Genomic DNA, 24,102 nt, shown 5'->3' with positions numbered 1-24,102 from the left:
TCTTCATCATCATCATCATCATCATCATCATCGTTGTTGTTTTCTTTTTGAGAAATGAAGCCTGCTTTGAGGACACTCGATCGTCGATGTCCCTTCTCTGTTCTGCAGGGTAGGGAGAGGAGGGAGTGGGGGGGGGGGGCGAGGCTGGGAGGTCCGCGCTGGAGGGAGGAGGGGGGTGGGGGGCCGTAGCAGGAGAGAGAGAGGGGGTGGGTTCAGAACAGGGGAGGGGGGGCGGGGGGGGGGCTCAGACTGGGGGGCCTTTGCGCTGCAGTAGATACTGATGGATGTCCTCCGCGTCGCGTTTCAGCCAGGCGGCGTTCAGGAGAATGTTCTCACAGCACTGCTGCACCGTGCGCTCGGCCGCAGGGGCGTGGTGGCTCTCGAAGAAGCTCTGGAAACACAGAGAGGCAAGGTTTGGGATTAACTACTGTCACTGGAATACACAGAGAGAGAGAGAGGCAAGGTTTGGGATTAACTACGGTCACTGGAATACACAGAGAGAGAGGCAAGGTTTGGGATTAACTACGGTCACTGGAATACACAGAGAGAGAGAGAGAGGGACGGTTTGGGATTAACTACTGTCACTGGAATACACAGAGAGAGAGAGGGACGGTTTGGGATTAACTACTGTCACTGGAATACACAGAGAGAGAGAGGGACGGTTTGGGATTAACTACTGTCACTGGAATACACACAGAGAGAGAGAGGGACGGTTTGGGATTAACTACGGTCACTGGAATACACAGAGAGAGAGAGAGAGGGACGGTTTGGGATTAACTACGGTCACTGGAATACACAGAGAGAGAGAGAGACAAGGTTTGGGATTAACTACGGTCACTGGAATACACAGAGAGAGAGGCAAGGTTTGGGATTAACTACTGTCACTGGAATACACAGAGAGAGAGAGGGGGACGGTTTGGGATTAACTACTGTCACTGGAATACACAGAGAGAGAGAGAGGGACGGTTTGGGATTAACTACTGTCACTGGAATACACACAGAGAGAGAGAGGGACGGTTTGGGATTAACTACTGTCACTGGAATACACAGAGAGAGAGAGAGAGGGACGGTTTGGGATTAACTACTGTCACTGGAATACACAGAGAGAGAGAGGGACGGTTTGGGATTAACTACTGCTTCTGTTCCACCTGTCTAGACGGGCTTGTTAATGTGTAATGTCACGCTGTGTGTTCTGAGACTCTCCTGTCCTTGTTTTGACTGCTGGTGTTTGTTTGTTGCTTTAGACATGAAAGTGCTTTGAGTGTTTAACATTAACTTTTTGACATTTTTGGCATTTAACAGACGCCTTTATCCAAAGTGACTTGAGCCCCATTCGCACGGGGCTAGTTTTATCCGATGACCTCTGGTAATTCGTAAGAATTACGGAGCTCGTCTGTGTTCTTAATCCCGTGCGAATCGGCCATGTCCGTAAACGTCTGTAAAAATTCCAGCACAATTTACCTCCACTAATTGGCTGGACTCAGCTTTCCTGTGTTATTACGTATCCCAAGCCAATCAACATGTCAGTGATTTGAGGTGAGTTTGTTTCCTCCGCATAATACTAATCCCGTCCGAATAGGGCTTTACAACGACTACATTGTCTAAGTAAGTGAATCATCTATCCATCAGTCATCGTAAGAAAAAAGTAATCTATGCTATGGCCAGGGGCCGTTGGCAGCCAATGCTAGAAGAAGGAAGAAATAAGTTATAAGTAAGAAATATAAGGAATAAGGGAACACATACATTGTCTCTAGTTGTCTACATACTTAAAATGACTCCATGGTTTTGCTTTATCCAGGGAGTGTTTTATGTAGTGCTTTGCTATAAATCAAGTAAAGAGCGTTCGTTCTCACCTTCACTTCAGCGGCCATTTTGTCAATGGCAAATCCATCAACAGTGAGCTGAGGAGAGGGACGGAAATTCTAATCAGTTGCGTTATGACTGGGCCACATTCAAAACATGAAAAATGACCACTTTAGACAAAACCACTATATCAAAAACAAACGCAAATTAACAAGCTGTTAGGCTATTTTCCACAGTTTCACGAGAAGCCAGGGAATTTGACCCAAGTACAATTCTCCACTATCAAAATGGAGGCACTAGTTGTGGAGATATTAGAATAAAACAGATATGGAAGAAGAAGAAGAACAACAACAACAACAACGTTTTCTTTGCGTATCTCAAATCCAGTGGGGGGCGGAGCCTCTACCTTGATGAGTCGTGATATGAGGAAGCCGCCTTGGTAGCGGTTGTGTAGCTCCTCCCAGTTGTCCTTGACGAACTTCCAGGCGGCCTTCCGTCCGTGTTTACTGCTCCCGGCCACGCCCCCGATGACCGACACCGTGTCCTGGGGACGCACCTCCTCCTATGGGTGGTCAGAGACAGCAGGTTGGGTTGTGACTGTTCCCTGCATCTCAACCTAACTAGCAGACAGAGCAACAAGGCCCCTCCACGCGTGTGTTCTGCTATCTGTTGTTCTGAGTGAAAATAACAGGAGCTACCTTGCAACCAGAGGCGCTCACGGGATTAGCAGGAGAGGGAACAAGGCCGTACGTACCGAGAGGGCGAAGGTCAGGACTTTCTGGATGAGGTCGGGGGCGGATATGGCTCCCAGGACCCTCTCTATACGGTTTTTCTCCTCCTGCATGTCCGCCAACTTGTGAAGCTGAGGAAGGAGAGGAAGGAGACACAGGGAGATAGAAAGAGAGAGAGGGAGAGGAGAGGGAGTAGTAGAGCATGAGAGAGAGGGAGGGAGAGGAGAGTGGGAGAGCGGGAGGAAAAAGTGCACGCGAGAGAGAGAGAACGAGCGAAGGAGAGTGGGAGAGGAGGAGAGTGAGGGGAGGAGAATGAGGGGAGGAGAGTGAGGGGAGGAGAATGAGTAGAGGAGAGTGAGGGGAGGAGAGTGAGGAGAGGAGAGTGAGGGGAGGAGAGTGAGGGGAGGAGAGTGAGGGGAGGAGAATGAGGGGAGGAGAGTGAGGGGAGGAGAATGAGTAGAGGAGAGTGAGGGGAGGAGAGTGAGGAGAGGAGAGTGAGGGGAGGAGAGTGAGGGGAGGAGAATGAGTAGAGGAGAGTGAGGGGAGGAGAGTGAGGAGAGGAGAGTGAGGGGAGGAGAGTGAGAGGAGGAGAGTGAGAGGAGGAGAGTGAGGAGAGGAGAGTGAGGGGAGGAGAGTGAGAGGAGGAGAGTGAGGGGAGGAGAGTGAGGAGAGGAGAGTGAGGGGAGGAGAGTGAGGAGAGGAGAGTGAGGGGAGGAGAGTGAGAGGAGGAGAGTGAGGAGAGGAGAGTGAGGGGAGGAGAGTGAGAGGAGGAGAGTGAGGGGAGGAGAATGAGTAGAGGAGAGTGAGGGGAGGAGAGTGAGGAGAGGAGAGTGAGGGGAGGAGAGTGAGAGGAGGAGAGTGAGGGGAGGAGAATGAGTAGAGGAGAGTGAGGGGAGGAGAGTGAGGAGAGGAGAGTGAGGGGAGGAGAGTGAGGGGAGGAGAGTGAGAGGAGGAGAGTGAGGAGAGGACAGTGAGGGGAGGAGAGTGAGAGGAGGAGAGTGAGGGGAGGAGAATGAGTAGAGGAGAGTGAGGGGAGGAGAATGAGTAGAGGAGAGTGAGGGGAGGAGAGTGAGGAGAGGAGAGGGAGGGGAGGAGAGGGAGGGGAGGAGAGTGAGGGGAGGAGAATGAGTAGAGGAGAGTGAGGGGAGGAGAATGAGTAGAGGAGAGTGAGGGGAGGAGAGTGAGGGGAGGAGAGTGAGGGGAGGAGAGGGAGGGGAGGAGAGTGAGGGGAGGAGAGTGAGAGGAGGAGAGTGAGGAGAGGACAGTGAGGGGAGGAGAGTGAGGGGAGGAGAGTGAGAGAGAAAGAAGGTGAGAGAGAAAGGGGGATGGAGAGAAAGAAGGTGAGAGAGAAAGGGGGATGGAGAGAAAGGGGGTGAGAGAGAAAGGAGGTGAGAGAGAAAGAAGGTGAGAGAGAAAGAAGGTGAGAGAGAAAGGGGGGATGGAGAGAAAGGGGGATGGAGAGAAAGGGGGATGGAGAGAGAAAGAAGGTGAGAGAGAAAGAAGGTGAGAGAGAAAGAAGGTGAGAGAGAAAGAGCGAGAGAGAGAAAGGGGGATGGAGAGGGAAATAAACATTCAGGCTGGTGAGATGTGAGACGACATTCACTTTCCTGATGAAACCGAGATGGATCAGCCGACAGTGATTGAGGCCTAAAGCCGCCAGATTATTGGACAGTTTCTGCCTGGAGTGGAGGTCGTGATGGGGCTGGGTGGTAATCCTGTTACTGCCACTGATCGAATGCGCCTCTAATGAGCAGTCAAATGAGGCACGTCTATCAGGGCTCTCCCCGGGAGGGCGATGGGTCGCATTATAAAAAAAAAACAAAACACTCACAAAAACACAAACATTCATCTGTGTCAAAACGCAGGAAAAAGAAATACCAGCTAAAACGCTGACTTCACTAAGGAACATCATGACACTTTCCGAGGGGACGTCCTATCAGAGAAGACCTTCTATCAGACGTAGTAGCCAATCAGAGGAGACGTCCAGTCAGAGACAGCCTGGCATGCTTACCTTCAGCATTGTGTCCAACGTGGTGCTGTCCCCATGCTTCAGCACTGTCAGGTACACCTGAGAACACACATTAACACACAGGTGACATTAACACACAGGTGACTTACATTTTAACCATTTAGCTTTTTATCCAAAGCGATTTACGTAAGAAGAGATTACAGACTGAGATTATGACTGTCCGTGTGTGTGTGTGTGTGTGTGTGTGTGGGCCTGGGCGGGGCTTACAGGACTCCTGAGGTCTGCAGAGAGGACGGTCTTCCCCTCCACGTGGTCCTTGAACCTCCGCCGGGCCTCCTCCAGGGTGGGCTTGTGGCCCGCCTTGCCCAGCTTCCCCAGGACCAGGCCCCGCAGCAGGGCGTCCAGGTGACCTGGGGTGGGGGGGGGGGGTGGAAGACAAAAGAAGAGAGAGAAATTAAAAGAGAGATGGGAGGGTGGGGGGGGAATAAAGGGTTATAGCAAAGAAGAGAGAGAGAAATTAGGAGAGACATGGAGGGTGGGGGGGGTCAAGGAGAGAGAGAAGGAGAGGAGGAGAGACCCCAGTTAGGAAGAAGAGAGGAGATAGAGATGGTTGGGGGGATAAATAGATACAGCAAAGAAGAGAGGGAGAAATTAGGAGGTAGACATGGAGGGTGGGGGTCAAGGAGAGAGAGGAGGAGAGACCCCCCCAGTCAAGACTCAACCTGTCATGCTTAAACAGAAACTCTTCTGAACTTCGTCTAGAGTCACGGACAAAACTATTGGCACCCCTGCACTTCTGCCAGATAATGCAGATACGCCTTTTTGTGTCGTTCCAATGGAAACAAAAGTGCAGGGGTGCCAATGGCTGCGTTTGTAAATTCGCTCTGGGAATCTGATCGGCACTCATGGGAATGCCTCTTGTCCAATGGAATTACTTGGTCCTTTTAGGACGTCGAACCCAGTGTGCGCTCCGGCGCTCTCTGCGGGAATTTAAGAACGCAGCCAATACTTTTGTCTGTGACTGTGACTACGGAGGGGAAATCTCAGTAGTTTCCTCTGATCTGAAAACAACAGGACAGGTCAAAGCAAGATGGCGGACGCTTCCTGAGATGCTACTTGGAACCTGTCCAGCTCTGTCAGATCAGTGCAAAACAGAGGGGGTAAGGAAAAGGGGGAGGCTACCACCACAGGAGCAAGCATGGGTCAAACACACGTCAAATACTTTCAGTTTGGCTCGGTAGAGTGGAACAGACTAGTGGAACAGACTAGTGGAACAGACTAATTAGTAGAACGCACTGGGATAACCCAATGGAATAATCCAAAAATGGGGGGGACGGGGCACCAACACGAAAATCAAGCGCAACTCAAACATTTCCAGGTTCAGTATTTGACATAATGCACGTGACCCCTGGGGAGTATTCCATCAACATCGCTAAAGGATAATCCAGGCTTTCTTTTTTTTATCTTCATCAAAAATCTCATTAATCCCCCAAAAACCCACAAGTCTCGCAAAATGTATCAAAACAAGCCTGAATTTTCCTTTAACGGCATTAAGGGAACAGCCCCCGGGTCTTAAGCTCCGGAGCGTCGAGAGGTTCGAGTAAATATTGTGTTTTAGTCTTACCACTGGGGCACGGTTCACCCTCACTTTCGCCCTGCTTGCTCTCCCAGCCCAGCTTGAGGCCGATGGGGGTGAAGAGGTCGCGGATGAACTCCTGGATGTCCTCGTGGAAGTCCGTGTGGGAGAGCAGGGAGGACAGCACGCCCAGGTTGCAGCTCAGGTCGCTCCACACTGTGTAGTTGGGCTCGTTGACGAACGCCTCCATCAGCTTCAGCACCTCCACCGTGCTGATCATGCCCGCACGCGACTGAGAGGGGGGGGGGGGGGGGGGAGTGAAGAGAGAGGGGGGGGGGAGAGAGAGTTGATGGGGAGAAAGGGGAGAGAGAAATAGAAAGGGGGGTGAAGAGGGGGGAAGGGAGGGGGGAGGGAGGGAGGGGAGGGGAAGAGAGAGATAGAAAGGGGGGTGAAGAGGGGGGGAGGGAGGGGGGAGGGAGGGAGGGGAGGGGAAGAGAGAGATAGAAAGGGGGGTGAAGAGGGGGGGAGGGAGGGGGGAGGGAGGGAGGGGAGGGGAAGAGAGAGATAGAAAGGGGGGTGAAGAGGGGGGGAGGGAGGGGGGGGGGAGGGAGGGGAGGGGAAGAGAGAGTTGATGGGGAGAAAGGGAAGAGAGATAGAAAGGGGGGTGAAGGTGTGGGGAGGGAGGGGAGAGAGGGAGGTAAAGAGGGAGGAGAGATGAAGAGGGAAGGGAGGAGGAGAGAGAAATGAAGAGGGAGTGAGGAAGCGTGCGGCACAAGAGAGAGAGAGAGACAAACTGTGTTATGTTTCATCTCAGAGGAAGCAGAAGTATCAATATGACACGACTCTTCAGTCCCGTCTACATTGTCAAACCCAACACCAGGATGGACGTGTGCCGTCCCTGCAGGGGTTCCTACCAGCCCCGCTGAAAGAGGAAGGTTTACTTCACCCTGGTACTTCCTCCTACGCGCATGTTTTTATACCGTCCTCCCATAAAGGTCACCGTCCTAAACACTCGATCTGCAGGCTCGCTTTCGACAAAATAAAGAACAAGGGGGGATGTGAGACACCCCCTTTTTTTACATTTTATTTCTTCTTTTTATATGAATCCATTTCCTGAATGTGACTGGGGCGAGAAAGGACTTAAACCTGATCGGCGACAACAAACAATGTTTCAGAGAGCTGCCGTATAAACAAAACAACAGGTTCTCTGTGGTTAAAGTCACACTGTGGGGGTTTGTTGCCGGCCTGTAAAATCTCACCAGGGGAGAACGAACCTCGTCCATGACAAACAACTTCACACAACATCCACATCCAATTAGCAGTAACTTCAAGCGAAGGGGAACGGTAGTAAACCCAGGAGATTATTGGATCTCAGCAGGGAGGAAAGGGTCCGGGGCAGGTGGAGGCTGGCGGAGATAGATATCGGAGGATGGGCTCGCTGTAATGCGTGGAATAGAATCAGGAACGGTATCAAAAGCCGTCCTCCGGTTTCTACGTCCACCAGCCGAACCTCCGAACCGCGTTATCCATGAGGCCCCGGGTCCGGTTCTCTCACCAGGGAGAAGAGGTCGTTCTGCAGGCCCAGCCGGTCCACGGGCAGCAGGGTCAGGTCTCTGATGCCGGGCAGGAGGCTCTCCAGCATGGACGAGCTGTACTGGATCCTGTAGAAGCCCACCGTGCCTGGGTTGATCTGGGGGAGGGAAGAGAGGGAGGAGAGGGAAGAGAGGGAAGAGAGAGGTGCTTAACTCATTCAGTGCCCCCAAACTGTCCACGTTCTAGAGGGCCATGGGTGACTTTATTCATCCAAAAGATCACTGGGGTCCCGTACCACCAGGCTCCAGAGCAGCTTCTTTCACAGAGCTGTCACTCTGATAAACAACCCTCCCACACACACACACACACACACACACACACACACACACACACACACACACACACACACACACACACACACACACACACACACACACACACACTCTGTTGAACAATGCTCAAAATGGGGTACACTGACTCTCAGTACCCCCCCCCCCTCCCCAGTCACTGTGGACAACCAGTTTAGTCTTTGCACTACTGATGGTTACACACATCCCTGGTCATTGTGATCATCACCCTTTGCACTACTGCTGTTTACAAATACTACCTTTGCACATAGCATATTTTTGCACATTGCACATACCTCTTTTTGATATAGCCTCTACATATACATCTGTCAGGGTTCCCACACCTTCTGAAACATCATATTCAAGCACCTTTCAAGGACTTTCAAGACCCAATTCCCTCAAATTCAAGGACCCAACACGGCATAGTTTGAGACAGATCCAGAAGATAATTTATATAATAGGAACTATCCGCTCACAGACAACAATTAAAAAGAGAGGCTTGAATGTGTGAACACTAGATGGTCTCTTGCCTTCTCTATCACAGCACAGCAAAACAATATATTGTGAAATATGTGTAAAGTTAAGCAATACAGAGACTTATTTACTAGTTGACGAGCTAAGTAAAACAATTTTTAATATATACTTTTTTTTGAGAGAGAGAGAAGGAAATTCAAGCACTTTCAATGACCCATGTCTATTTTCTAATACTTTTAAAGGCCTTGATTTTTTTCCCTCAAATTCACAAACCTTCAAGGATTTCAAGGACCCGTGGGAACCTTGATCTGTATACACCATACTGTACATAGATACCTTAACCTTACATAGCTTACTACTATCCTCTCCTGTACATACTTGCCATTCTGTACCCATCACTTATCACTATCATGTTTTATATCACTATTTGCACTTCTGGTTGGATGCTAAACTGCATTTCGTTGTCTGGTACTTGTACTCTGCAATGACAATAAAGTTGAATCTAATCTAATCTAATCTACACTGCTATGTGGCTCTAAGTGTTTTCAGAAGTCAGTGGATGGCTCGTTGTATCAACAGAGACTCCAACTGGCCCTGTCCTTCAGAGCGTCTCAACTGGTCCTGTCCTTCAGTGTCTCTACTGGCCCTGTCCTTCAGTGTCTCTACTGGCCCTGTCCTTCAGTGTCTCTACTGGCCCTGTCCTTCAGAGTCTCTACTGGCCCTGTCCTTCAGTGTCTCTACTGGCCCTGTCCTTCAGTGTCTCTACTGGCCCTGTCCTTCAGTGTCTCAACTGGCCCTGTCCTTCAGTGTCTCTACTGGCCCTGTCCTTCAGTGTCTCTACTGGCCCTGTCCTTCAGAGTCTCTACTGGCCCTGTCCTTCAGTGTCTCTACTGGCCCTGTCCTTCAGAGCGTCTCAACTGGCCCTGTCCTTCAGTGTCTCTACTGGCCCTGTCCTTCAGTGTCTCTACTGGCCCTGTCCTTCAGTGTCTCAACTGGCCCTGTCCTTCAGTGTCTCTACTGGCCCTGTCCTTCAGTGTCTCTACTGGCCCTGTCCTTCAGAGTCTCTACTGGCCCTGTCCTTCAGTGTCTCTACTGGCCCTGTCCTTCAGAGCGTCTCAACTGGCCCTGTCCTTCAGTGTCTCTACTGGCCCTGTCCTTCAGTGTCTCAACTGGCCCTGTCCTTCAGTGTCTCTACTGGCCCTGTCCTTCAGTGTCTCTACTGGCCCTGTCCTTCAGTGTCTCTACTGGCCCTGTCCTTCAGTGTCTCTACTGGCCCTGTCCTTCAGTGTCTCTACTGGCCCTGTCCTTCAGTGTCTCTACTGGCCCTGTCCTTCAGTGTCTCTACTGGCCCTGTCCTTCAGTGTCTCTACTGGCCCTGTCCTTCAGTGTGTCTCTACTGGCCCTGTCCTTCAGTGTCTCTACTGGCCCTGTCCTTCAGTGTCTCTACTGGCCCTGTCCTTCAGTGTCTCTACTGGCCCTGTCCTTCAGTGTCTCTACTGGCCCTGTCCTTCAGTGTCTCTACTGGCCCTGTCCTTCAGTGTCTCTACTGGCCCTGTCCTTCAGTGTCTCTACTGGCCCTGTCCTTCAGTGTGTCTCTACTGGCCCTGTCCTTCAGTGTCTCTACTGGCCCTGTCCTTCAGTGTCTCTACTGGCCCTGTCCTTCAGTGTCTCTACTGGCCCTGTCCTTCAGTGTCTCAACTGGCCCTGTCCTTCACAGTGTCTCTACTGGCCCTGTCCTTCAGTGTCTCTACTGGCCCTGTCCTTCAGTGTCTCTACTGGGGCAGGACCCCAAAGAGCCGTCAGGGCCACCGAGGAACAACAGTCTCTATCGAGTCGTATTCAGTTGAACTCCTGATGACCCCTGACTCTCTGATGTCATCACACACACTCAGCCCCTTTCACAGTCCAGGTCAACCCCTTCCAATAACCTCTCTGTGACCTTCTGACCCTATTCAGACGGCCATCAGGCAGGGTCACGAACCCGTCTTGAGGCAGTGCCTTTCAATAGTCCTCTCCATGACCCTTGACCTCCCAGCATTCACGACCCCGACCCCCCCCCCCCCTGCCCAGGGCACCAGCGATAGGAGATGATCTTACAGTGTTAAAAGTTGATCGAAAACTGGTTGGGGTAAAGGTAAGGATTAACAGTAGGGTCATCCCAAGGATCCCACTTAGGGGGAAGGTAAGGGTTCATATGCTAGGGTCGTCCCTCCCAAGGATCCCGCGGCAGTCCTCACCTTGACCCACTGGTCGGGGCTGACGTTGTTGATGGTGATGGTGGTGTCGGGGCTGTCCAGGAGCACCTTCAGCTTGGTGCAGCCCGGGTCCTCCCCCGTACAGATGCTGATGGGCACCATCCAGCTGGGACAGTCCTCACCTGGGGGGACCAATGAAACACAGTGGAGTGAGCCCAAAGGACCAATGAGACACGGGCATAACAAACCCCAAGGCCCAATGAGATGAAGTATAACAAGTTTCAAGGACCAATGAGATGAGGTATAACAAACACCAATGACACGCTATCACTAGGCCCAAGGACCAATGAGACGCTATCACTAGGCCCAATGACCAATGACACGCTATCACTAGGCCCAATGACCAATGACACGCTATCACTAGGCCCAAGGACCAATGACACGCTATCACTAGGCCCAAGGACCAATGACACGCTATCACTAGGCCCAAGGACCAATGAGACACAGTATAACAGGAGATTTACTTCCAATGGGTGGGTACTTGATTGCAACACAAGGTTGTGTTTGTTTCCAGTGAGGGTTACATATACAGGATGGAATGCAACTGTTCATTGCTTTAGATAAGAGCTTCTGCTGCACGGTCACATGACCATAAAGACAGGAGAAGGTCTGTCTTGTCAGGCACATTAGTTTACTAGACTGGGATGGTCTCACAGACGAGGCTCAGGCCCGGTCCAAGATTACATCACACTAGGAACATCTCCACTGAGGACACTTTTTAGGATTAGGATTAATCTGCATCCATGACAAGCCTGATACTGTATATTAGAAGTGTCTAGTGGTGAATGACGCTTTGTACAGTGCATTAAGTGTGTAATGTAATAATAATAATAATAACAATACATTTATTTAGCAGTTTTACTAGATTATTCTTTCTTTCTTTCTTATTATACAGGAAAAGATGAACATTACAGGTGTTAACATGTGTTCCATTTAGCCCTGCCTGACTCAGTGAAAGCTGCTGTGCAGCAGGTTCTCTTACCGTTATGGGGTCCACTGGCACAGAACTTCTTCTGAGATAGTTTGAGGACGCGGTCTTCCCCTTGCTGGGAAAGATAACACAGATTAACGCCATGTACACCACCATGTTCACCACCGTCAGCAGTTTCACATGGGATCAAGAGCCAAGTCAACGTCTTAATCTGAATCAACACATGACAGCAGAGATGACAGGGCATTACCGGACATTACAATTAGCATAGCCGCCTCTCTCTCCCCAATACTACACACAGAACACTAATGCACATATATACCATTTACATTTTTGGCATTTAGCAGACATTTGGCATTTAGCCTTTATCCAAAGCGACTTACAACAAATACATTTGTCTAAAGCAAGTGAATCATCTATCTATCGGTCATCTATCCATCAGTCACCGCAAGAAAAGTAACCTCTGGGCTCGGGCCAGGGGCCATTGGCAGTTACAATGCTAGAAGGAGGAAGAATTTTGGGAAAATTCTTTCTAGGAAGAAAGTTGTTTTTCTTTTTAATATAGGGTAGAGAAACTGAACAGGGGGATGGAGCGGTCTCAGGAGGGACAGCTAAGGTGTAGCCTGAAGAGATGGAGGTCTTCAGTCTACGGCGGAAGATAGGGAGTGACTCTGCAGTCCCGTCCTCCGATCTCTACCTCCACCAGCCTCCGACTGACAGAAGTGCACACTACAGGGTGGAGAATTGGGACGTGGCCAAAACTAGTCAGCTGACCTGCTCTTGGTCCACTACGATGATAGGGAAGCCCATCTGTTTGGTCCAGGAGCTCATCACCGCGCCGATAGGTAACCCGCTTGCCGATTCCAGACAGTCCCATAGGTCCTCTGAGAAGAGGAGGAGGGGTCACCGACCAATCACAATGCTCCAAATGTTCTATTATTCATGGGTCAAGGTCAGGGATTGGGCCATGCTAATACATCTATAGAGACGGAGAGGAGAGTTGGCAGACTTACCTGTTGATGCATTTTTATGTTGGAACTTTAATAGATAGGCGTTCATTCCTTTCCTGAAGTCCTGCAGACGGACAGAAGAGGAGAACACTGTTTCAACACAACTACGAGAAGCTGAGGAAATCTGAACACCACCACCACCAGTAACCAAATTGAAACAGTAATGAAATCAAAAGCGAATTACTCTCTTTAAACACAACACACACCCACACACACACACAGTCTTCTAAAGAACATAGCTTGACTAATCGATTTAGAACACCACAAATTGAACTAATGAAGAGTTGCGTGCACGCCCACCCACACACTCCACACACTTCTTTTCTCCTCACTACATAAACAAATACACACACACACACACACACACACACACACACACACACACACACACACACACACACACACACACCTCGTCTCCTATGTAGTTGTGCAGCATACGTATGACAGACGCTCCTTTGCTGTAGGATATGGCATCAAAGATCTCATCCACCTCAGACGGGTGGCCCACGTTCACCTGGAGCACGGAGAAGTTGGGTTAGAGAGGGAAGCACGCGCACACACACACACACACACACAGGCCCAAGACCGTGTTCAATGTTTCATCTATTTAGTTCTTACATTTGTTCTCTTCTTTTATTGTATTTTATCTTTACCTTCTTTTTACTGTTTTATCTACCGGTACTTGCCCCTGGCTTTTATCTTCATTTTATGCTTGTATATGTTTTTATATTCACTTTATGTGTTTATCTCTCTGTTGTAAAGCACTTTGAGCTGCATTTCCTGTATGAAAGGTGCTATATAAATAAACCTTTACTTACTTACTCACACATACACACGTTGTGACACACACACACACACAAATTGTGACACACACTCTCACACACACATTGTGAGACACACACACACACACACACACAGAGAGAGAGAGAGACAGAGAGAGAGACAGAGACACACACACACACACACACACACACACACACACCTCTATGGGATGGCTGTTGTCGAGGGCGTCCAGGTCCAGGGCGCGGGTGTAGTCTGCAGACACAAACTGGGTCCAGATGTCGTACTCTGGGAAGCAGTGGTCCACACACAGGTACTCTATCCAGGAGGCGAAGCCCTCGTTCAGCCACAGGTGAGTCCACCACTCCTACACACACCACACACACACACAGGAACATGACTAAAGGCCGGTTTAGGCTTCTGCGTAAAGTCGACGCCGTAGGCTACGCGTAAGCTTACGTAGTCCCGCGTGGACGTGCGTAGCCTGGACGTGCTCCTCTCAAAAAATCTATCCACGCGTCAGAGCGCACGTAACCGTAAGCTCTGTGATTGGTCCGCTTGGTAGCACATGATTCAGACAAGATTCCGACCAAAATGCGGAAGTCATGACAGAAATGTCATTCACCTTTTCTGTAATTACTTATTAATAAAGATTTGAAAAATTATGATAACCATCGTATTATCTTAGTTTAATGTCATTTCAATGCATCATAGAACTTTTATTTACAACAACATAACAACAAAAAGATCGCTATTATGCCGCTTAGAGCTTTGAGCTCCGTTGAGTTCCTAACCGGAAAAGGCACAGCACAGGGGCTGAAAACACACTGCCACCTAGCGATGTGACGGTGTAATTGCAGCGCGGTCTACGCAGAAGTGTAAATTGCGAGACCTACGTAAGAATTTACGTAAGCTACGCACGTAAATTCGACGCAGAAGCCTAAACCGGCCTTTACTCTACATGACATTACATTACATTACTGAGAGAGAGACAGAGAGAGAGACAGAGAGAGAGAGAGAGAGAGAGAGAGAGAGAGAGAGAGATAGAGAGATAGAGAGAGCGAGATAGATAGATAGAGAGATAGAGAGAGAGATAGATAGAGAGATAGAGAGAGAGAGATAGAGAGATAGAGAGGAGGAGATAGCGATAGAAAGTTTTTAAAAGAATGTGGAGGGAGAGAGAAGAGATAGAGGGGAGGTGAAGAGGGAGGGGAGGAGGCTTGAGAGAGAGAGAGAGAGAGAGAGAGAGAGAGAGAGAGGGTGTTCTGTTGGGTTACCATGGTGACCAGGTTGCCGAACCACTGGTGAGCCAGCTCGTGTCCCACCACCAGTGCCACCCACTGCCGCGAGGACGAGCACGAGTTCTTGGGGTCGATCAGCAGCGCCGTCTCCCTGGGATACGGGAGGTCAGGGGTCAGAGGTTAGGGGTGCATGGATCAACACACACACACACACACACACACTCTCGCATTTCTCTCTCACACACAATTCGAATATACTGCAAGTTAACAGAAACTCATGTTAGTGGTAGACATATCATAGGTCACACATACAGAGACAGACACACACACACACACACACACACACACACACACAGACACACACACACACACACACACACACACACACACACACACACACACACACACACACACACACACACACACACAGACACGGTTTGATATTTACCTGTAGGTAACAAGGCCCCAGTTCTCCATGGCACCTAGAGACAGGTGTGTGTTAAGGTGTGTTAGATATGGAATCACCATGGCAACAGGTTCACTTCAATATCACAACTTCTTTATGTATATATCGATGGAGACGTTCTGCAGTCCATTCCAGGCATTACAATGATCTGTCCTCCGACTTCTACCTCCACCAGCCTCCCCTATATGTGTGCGTGTGTGTGTGTGTGTGTGTGTGTGTGTGTGTGTATATATGAGTGCATGCTTGACTTGTACTCACCAGCAGCAAAGTCAGCGATTGCTATGAGATCAATTTTAGGCAACGGATATGGAACGTTGAAGTAGTCTTTGTAGAAAGGTAAGGTCTTTACCGCGACCTGAGAATACAACACGGGGAGGGGGGGGGGGGATTAGAGAGGAAAAACAAGGTTTTCATTTCCATTTCAACGCCTCTGATTCTGTGCCAATAGCTGCTAGCTAGCGCATCCAAAACCGCCATCATCATCCATCACCTCGTTTGTTTCTCGACAGCTCACTGAATCAACCCCGGCCGTGATGATGGATGTCTAACATGGTGGTTTTCGTGACAAGACCCATCAGACCTGTAGAGCCGCCCAGCCCTGAGATCTACAGAGGCGTTTGTTCATATTTGGTTCCAGCCCAGCCTTGACACACCTCCTGGTTCTATTAATCAACTGGTCGTTATGCTGATTGGCTGAATCAGGTGCGGTAGGGTCGGGGCAGACGGGTGATTCATCATATCTAGAGGAGTAATGTCGTCCTTGACTCCTCGCTTCCTCTGTCCTTTACGGACGCGTCGGAGGAGACGGTCCGATAGGAGGAACCTCGGACCTTCTCCTCCAATCAGCTTTGAGGGGACGTGGGTGGGACGGGGGGGTTGGGGGTGAGGAACCAAGGAAAGACTTTTGATTCATTTCAGTGTGTTACAATGAGGCCGTCCTCCGATTTCTACCTCCACCAGCCTCCCCTGCTGTAGATTTATTGGCGATGCACATTTTTGCTCTGGCCCTGCACTTACACAACTTCCTAATGAGCAGGGTCCAGTATGTTAAAACCTTTCATCTGGATCAGAATTATTGTTTTTTTCCTACCCAGGATAATTTCTATCTGGCTGATCTTGAGTAGTATTGGCGAAATCTGCCCGATCGATCTGATCGTGGACAGCCCAAAAAAATAAAAAAACTGAATCATTCTGATCCAGATTAAAAGGTTTGAAACGCTGGATGAACAGGCCCCCAGATTAAAGAGACAATCCTCAGACAATGAGCTCTGAGGAGAGGAGAGGAGAAGAGAGGAGAGGAGAGGATAGAGGATGCGAGGAATCCAAATAAAGATTTTGAGGTCCATCCCTAGGGGTCAACTTAGCTCACCAACTGCCAAATAATTCCGGGAACACTCACCACCAAGAGTGTTTTATGTGTGTCAATCTACCTAGCGACAACACTCTGATTGGCTACAAAATGAAGCATCATAAAGTGACGCATTTTTTCGATGAATAAAATTACACTGTGGCTCTCTAGAACGTTGACAATTCGGGGCGACTTTAGTCACCCTGAAAGACTGAACCGACGCCGCTCACCTCCAGTGCAAATTTCCCTTGCTCCGACTTCCCCATGGGCGTGTAGACGCGTACCGTCACGCCGTCCGACGATGTGCCCTCCACAAAGTCGTACTCGCCGATGACGAAGGCTACAAGGTACGTGGACATGATGGGGGTGGTGGCGAACTTCACGTCAACAAGGCTGTCATCTTCTGGATATGGCTTTCTGTCAATGACATTCTAGGACAGGGAAAGGGACAAGGTGGGTCAGTTAAAGAGTAGGCCTAATAAAACGCACATATAATATACTTCCAAGTCCAGGATATGGCCTTTCGATCAATAAAATTCTGCGACCGGGACAGAATGTCATTGACAGAAAGCCATATCCTGCACATATCGGCAAAACGGAAAGGTTATTTGCTACTTCGGTTAATGTACAACAGAAGTCTCCCTATGAATAAAAAAAATACAGCCAACCATAAATCCTGGGAATATATTCTGACAAGTTCATCAACATATTATGCATTTGATTTGATTTATTTTTGGGGGAGGGGGGGTTGGAGCCGAGATGACGGCACATGAATATGATTATCGTTTACAGCGTGGTCCTCTGTGGAGGACGAAACAGGCCCAACAAGAGTCTAGACGCACATTTCAAGGTACAGGGGACGGAAAATGTCAGTGAATAAAGACGACAACCGTGAGTTGCTGTACGCACCCCTTGTGGTGTGCACTGTTTCAGTCAAAACGTTGCAATAACCTACATGGGGCCTCTATAGCACAACAACGTGCAACAGTAGACATGTCTTCTTCCTTGAAATAGACACGCTAACCAAGGTCAACTAGGGGGCGTTTACGCTTTTCAAGTATGAGATCATAGCCCACGCATCGCTCCAAGGAGTCAACAAAAACCCCCAAATAATAATTAATAATAATAACTCTCTGTACCCTTTTGAATGCCAGCAGACATACACGAGTAGCCAGGGGGGGGTGAGGTGCATGACGTCCCAATGACTCTGCTTTATGTTACATAAGCCATGTTAGATGAAAGCAACATTACGTGTGCGCGTGTGACTCAAGCTGTTTAGAGGCATGGGGGGGGTAGGGGGTCCGGGTCAGCCCTGGTCTAGTGTTAGGGGGGGGGGGATTGAGCATGTGACACGTACTATGTTTGACAAGTGTTTGTTTCCGGGGGGAAGATTGAGCGCGTGACACGTACCATATTTGACAAGGCTACTCGGTCCTTGGGAACTATCAGGGAGATGTCGAAGGTGGCTTTGATAGCTGGCTCGTCCCAACAGGGGAAGGCCCGGCGAGCGTCCGTCGCCTGCGGAGAGAGAGGGAGAGGAGAGTGGAAGAAGAGAAGAGAGAGGGAGGAGAGGAAGAGAAGAGAGGAGAAGAAGAGAAGAGACGGTAAGCATGGGACAGAACACTACAGGAGGCAGGTGAGACAGAAGGCCATGTCAACAGACAACCCTGAGCTCCTCTGAAGAACGATTAACAAGATGGAGGGGAAGTCGCCTAGCCCATCAGAGCGCGCTGGGAGTTCCTACCATCACACTCATTATACCCATCCAGGGGAGGCTGGCGGAGGTAGAAATTGGCGGACGGGCTCATTGTAATGCATGGAACAGAATGAGGGAAATTGCCACCAAACACGTTTCCTTATTCCATGCATTACAATGAGCCCGCCCGCCGATTTCTACCTCCACCGGCCTCCCCTGGGGTTCTCTGGGAGAGGAGGGGGGGTAAGGGGTTGTTACTGGATAGGATCACACAGAGAGACCGACAAAGCAACCCAGCCACATGCGTCACAGCACGGAGGGGCCAGAGGTTGGCTGACACCGGAGGTCCTCCAGCAGCCTCCTACGGTGTCAGTTGAAAGCAGAAGGAGAAAAAGCAATAAAAAGAAAAAAAAGAAAACCAGCTGGGATATGCAGTTTTTAGGCCAGGCCATTTCTTTTCTCCTTTCAAATGGAAAGTGGATGAATTTAATAATAACATATAATCTAATCTTCAAACCAGAAGTACAATCTAACCACAGACAGTCAAGATACGTCGTTTTAAAATCATATGTTCATCATTTTAAATGACCAACCACGATGACCTGACAGAAAAACAAGTTGCTGCATTATCAAAACATTCTATGAATAGGACGATTTTCTCAGGCCAATTGCGCAAGAATAAACTGTTGTAAACATTCATACTGGTCAAATGACTGTCATGCAGTCCTGTCGCAATGTTGCTACAGCGTCTTACACGGTTAACTCACCAACTGCCAAAGATTTCCGGAACACTCACCCTGGAGTGCCAGGTGTTTTATGTGGTGTTTACCTAACAACAACACTCTGATTGGCTACAAAATGACGCATCATCATTTATGTGGAATAAAGTCACCCTTTGGCACGCTAGAATGAGGACCCTTTGGGAGACTTTATTCACCCTCGGCACTGAATGAGTTAAGCAACAAACTCCTCGGTAGTAAGAGAAAGAGAAAGCATTCATTATGGTAAAAAGAGAGAGAGAGAGAGAGAGAGAGAGAGAGAGAGAGAGAGAGAGAGAGACAGAGACATTGAGACAGAGAGATTGAGACAGAGATTGAGACAGAGAGATTGAGAGAGACAGAGAGAGACAGAGAAAGACAGAGAGAGACAGAGAGAGACAGAGAGAGAGAGACAGAGAGAGAGAGACAGAGAGAGACAGAGAGAGAGAGAGAGAGAGAGAGAGAGAGAGAGAGAGAGAGAGAGAGAGAGAGAGAGACACACACAGACTGAGCCTTCGTTTCAATACCTACACAATCACACTCTTTAGAACGCATGGCCAAGACAGGGCTCCAATGCGATGTCGCGTGCCTGCTAGCAGTATGGAGTGTGGACAGTGGGACGTAGCCTCAGGGCGTCTAGCCTAGCGGTTAGTTACCTCAAACTGTGTGACTGCAGCGTAACGGATGTCCCCTGCAGGAGTTGCATATTTACTTCTGTAGAAACCTTTCATTTTGTCATTCAGCTCTCCGACAAAGTCAATCTTCAACGTACCAGATCCTGGGGAAACAGGGAGCAACAAATCAATGACTGTTTTGTTTATCCAGCCAGCGTTAGCCGCTGTTACACGTCTGTTCGAGCTACTACAATGGGAGTTGGTTTATTGTCAACTGAAACAAAAGACGTGGCAGCGATTCAAGCTGGGGAATAATACTGGCAGGCTCGCTGGGTGTTTATTTGTCTGAACTGCCATTCCAAACTCTTAGAAAAAAAGGGTTCTTCGTCTGTAGCTGTAGGAGAACCATTTGAGGAACCTTTTTTGGTGTCATGTAGAACCCTATCAGATCCATGGAGAACACTATTGGTTCGCTGTAGAACCCTCTTGGTTCCATGTCGAACCCTATGGATTCCATGTAGAGCCCTATTGGTTCGCTGTAGAACTTTTCTTTTGTTCTAAGAGAGCCGTCACTTTCGAGTCCTCTGACTTCCTACCTTTCTGAAGAGCGCTAGGAAACGACAGGGTGACTTTCTCGTCCTCATTTTGATAATTGAATCCTGTTGCGTTGATTTCTAAAGGCAAGGGAGAGAGGAAAAAAAACACAAAGGGTGATGACAAGACAATGGACAAAAGAGTCGGGCCAGATGGTTCTCAAAGGCTTAAAAGGACAGGCAGGTCTGCCCAGGAGATAAGATTACATACATCATTCAGACTTGAGGAAATACTTACAAAAACAGAATCACCGGTGTGAACTAAATCGTTCTTTCCTTAATAGCTTAAAACCGATATGATATATAGAGATCATAAGAAGAGGAAGAGGAAGAAATGTAGACAGAATCTCACCCTCACCTTCCCCTCCCTCTGGCACGAACGATGCGGTGATGATGTCGATATCAGCACAGTTCATCACAATCTGATTTGTGGCCAGTGTCACCTGTAAACAACAACAACAACAACAACAGAAATTAAGTAAACAAGTCAGAGGCCGTGTACTGCTTTAGTATATAAACCCATGGGACGCCTCGGCACAGGTCTTAGGCACAGACATTCAATAAGCTAAGACTGCAATACAATAATCCCCGAATACAGTAACAACAAGTAACACAAATAAAGTAATACTTCCACGCGAGGAGGAGATTGTGGATTTTTCCGCAAGAGCAAATCCACCATTAAGGGGGAGATGTAATCTGTGTCATATATAGAGGCTAGCGGCGATAGGGATCAAACAATTTACTGTAGGGCTGAAGCTACCGTGGCTCAATGGCAAGATTGGTTAGATAGATAATAACCTCAATATCACAGCTGGGAGAACTGGGGAGGGAGAGGGAGGGATGGAGAGTGAGATTGAGGGGTGAGAGAAGAGTAAGAGAGAGAGAGAGAGAGAGAGAGAGAGAGAGAGAGAGAGAGAGAGAGAGGGGAAGAAGAGAAAGAGGGATGGAGGGAGAGGGGGATAAGAGAGAGAGAAGGGAAGGCGAAGGAGAAAGTAAAGATAGGGATATTAGAAGTGGGAGAGAGAGAAGAGGGAGGGAGGGAGAGAGAGAAGAGGGAGAGAGAGAGGGAGAGAGAGAGAGAGAGAAGGAGAAAGTAAAGAGATGGCCTTTAGGGCTTCTGATTTGAATGTGAAGTGAAAGCAGCTCATGAGACCGTCCGAGTTATAGAGGGCAGAGCACGGTGGCACACTTAGATGCATGCCATGCAGCGGATGCGGCGGCTACTGCGAGGGAGATAAAACCCTGTTTACGGGGGCCGATAAGCGCAGTCTGTGGCGTTGTTGGTTGGGTTCGTCGTCGACTCGTCGTGGTTATTTTGATACCCAACGAAAGGGCTTGGAGGCTGAAACAGACCCGTCAGGGCCGTAATTAGCCCTATAGAAAACACAAGCTAATGGCTACGTGCCAGCGTTCCTAGGCGGTGGTGTGTCTTATTACGGCCGATTGTTGCTCTCTGCTTTTTTCCCCCCCTATAGCATCATCAAGGATTAACATGGTATTACATCAGCCTTGACAAATGAAACCATAGCAAAACGCTCTTGATCATTGTCTTCACTAAACAAATGAAATGCAGCAGGACCTTGTGCGCTGGTCGGTCACAGCTTTTCACCGTCTTGGCGCCCCGGTGGTGGATTGAGCTGCCCACTGCTGTCAGGACTGCAGAGTCACTACCTATCTTCCGCCGTAGACCGAAGGCCCATCTCTTCAGGCTTCATCTTGACTGTCTCTCCTAAAGACCTCCTCATCCCCACTACCCTTTTTTCAGTTCATCTACTGTTAATAAAACATTTTAAAATGAATCCTTCCTTTTTGCGAACATTGTGACTGAATGGCACCTGGTCCTAGCATAGATTTGTTTTTCTCATGGCGACTGATGTATAGATCTTTCACTTACTTCGGACAAATGTACTTGCTGTAAGTCTCTTTGGATAAAGGCATCTGCTAAATGTCTAAAATGTAAAGATGTAAATGACTGATGTATATATAAACCACAACTAGAGTCGGGTTCAATTCTATTTCAATCACAGATTAAATTAAATCCAGTTCACTGACAACTTAGCCCATTTTTCCCCTACAGTAAAACCATTTCACCTGGAGCAATTAGGCTAAGTGCCATTCAACAGCAAACAAAGGGGTTGTTATGACTCGTGATTTTGGGACAGGTGTTTTTAGACCGTTCTTTGAAGTACAGAGGATGGAGGCTAAGCAAACACCAAAAGGGAAACCCACACACAGCCATATGGCCCAAATTGCTACTCCCTCAAGAGGAAAAAACCCCAGAATGAAACAAGTCTGTAACACAAAGGTGGTGCAGTATTTGGTTTACACCCTCAACATACCAACGTCGGATGGGAAGTACGCAAGAAGATGGCACTCTCTCAAATGCATCCACCGAGTACGGAACAGACGAGACAGATTATTGATCCCGTGCACAGTTTAGTTAGAAGGGTGTGCATTGCATTCATATAAATAAATGAAACAGGAGTAACTTTTTGCATGCCCCATGCATACAGCGACAGTGTTGTGTGCAATGTCGGTTGCATCTGTGGCTGCTGCCTGGGTTATTTTGTCATTACTTGGTCACACACACTCACACGCACACGCACACGCACACGCGCACACACACACGCACACACTCACACGCACACACACACGCTCACACACACTCACACACACGCGCACACACTCACACACACGCGCACACACACACACTCACACTCACACTCACGCACGCGCACACAAACACACACACACACACACACACACACACACAAACACACACACACACACACACACACACACACACACTTGCAAAACAGGTGAACTGAGAGAGGCTTCAGGAAGCTGGAAGACATTTGCTGGCTATGATTTAGCACAAACACATTAGCCAGCGTGCTCGTACGAGCCACCTAGCCAGCCCTGGGGGGGCCAGCATTGAGCAACTCTGGGTGAAAGACAGTCAGTCAAATGCAGTTATGCATCGATTAGGTTCCCAAAACTTGTCCATCTCTGTGTAATAAAAGGTGCAGGTGGAGAGATGCACCACAACATGAACGGGAGCTAGCCTACTGAGGGGGGGTCGGTCTACTCGCTGAGATGAAATGGAACCGCAGAACACATTGCAGGGCGACATTTCACGTTAATAAATTACTCTCGCTTTTCATTAGGGGGGGCTTCTGTTGGAAAGGCACATGTTTATAGTTAGACAGATTAACTTGCATAACCGGACACGCAACATTATATTCATAACGGTTTTTTTTTCGTTCCAGGAATTAGTCCGACCCGCCGCTTGTATGACAGCTAATGACAGTTCAGGCAGGTCGGGGCCAGGTTAAACGCTGCTAAAATCTGTTTATACATCTGTTTTAAAAACCCAGCCATTCTGTATTTTCACGGGTTTATATTCTAGAAACTTAGCTTGCATGCTAACCCCAACCTGGGGATATACTGTCTGTCACATCGTTTGGCACATTGCATTGCACATTGGCATTGCAGAGCTTTAGCCAGCTAGCAGCTAGCCCAGTTAGCTTAGCTTAGATGACTAGCAGTTTGGCCCTCGGCTCCTGAAGCAGCCTGCTGGGTTACATAACGGGGCTCCCCGCCATGCAGAACGTAGGATATAATAATATATACTATATATCTATATCTCTTAATGGCTCCGACCTAACCTCACCTCCACAATGGCCTCCAGCTTGCCCTCGAAGGTGAAGTCTATGAGGTCTGGCTTCAGGCTCAGCCCGTAGTTGACGGGGTAGACGTCGGCGGGCAGCCGCACGAAGGGCCTCCTCTCCGGCATGGCGAGGGCTGTGTTCGGGCTGGCTGTGCTGCTACTGTGTGTTACTCTGAATCTGATGACGGCTCTGGAGCTGAGCGGCGAAAGAAATGGTCTCTGCTGGGGGAACAAGAGTACGACTGGATCTACGACTCGTTTGACGAATGACAGCGAAACCCGACGGCCCAGAACCAGCAACATATAA

General features: G+C 49.0%; 1 protein-coding gene across 1 annotated transcript; it reads right to left on the bottom strand.

Annotated features, from left to right (window-relative positions):
* On the bottom strand, positions 1–24,102 carry npepps (aminopeptidase puromycin sensitive). The gene is made up of 23 exons (XM_080546601.1): positions 23,799–24,102; positions 20,478–20,568; positions 20,129–20,206; positions 19,575–19,696; positions 17,875–17,982; positions 16,695–16,895; positions 15,375–15,471; positions 15,099–15,132; positions 14,687–14,801; positions 13,612–13,776; positions 13,039–13,143; positions 12,633–12,693; positions 12,394–12,503; positions 11,671–11,734; positions 10,671–10,810; positions 7,635–7,769; positions 6,128–6,371; positions 4,771–4,913; positions 4,546–4,602; positions 2,558–2,665; positions 2,210–2,365; positions 1,854–1,901; positions 1–391 (listed from the first exon to the last, which is right to left on the bottom strand). The coding sequence occupies exons 1-23, from the start codon at positions 24,096–24,098 to the stop codon at positions 245–247; spliced, it is 2,829 nt and encodes a 942-aa protein (XP_080402727.1). The 5' UTR covers positions 24,099–24,102; the 3' UTR covers positions 1–244.

This window comes from Nansenia antarctica (genome assembly GCF_963989245.1).
Source record: "Nansenia antarctica genome assembly, chromosome: 16".
Classification (NCBI taxonomy): Eukaryota; Metazoa; Chordata; class Actinopteri; order Argentiniformes; family Microstomatidae; genus Nansenia; species Nansenia antarctica.
Note: the sequence above shows the minus strand (reverse complement) of the source record. Positions and strands in the feature narration are given on the sequence as shown.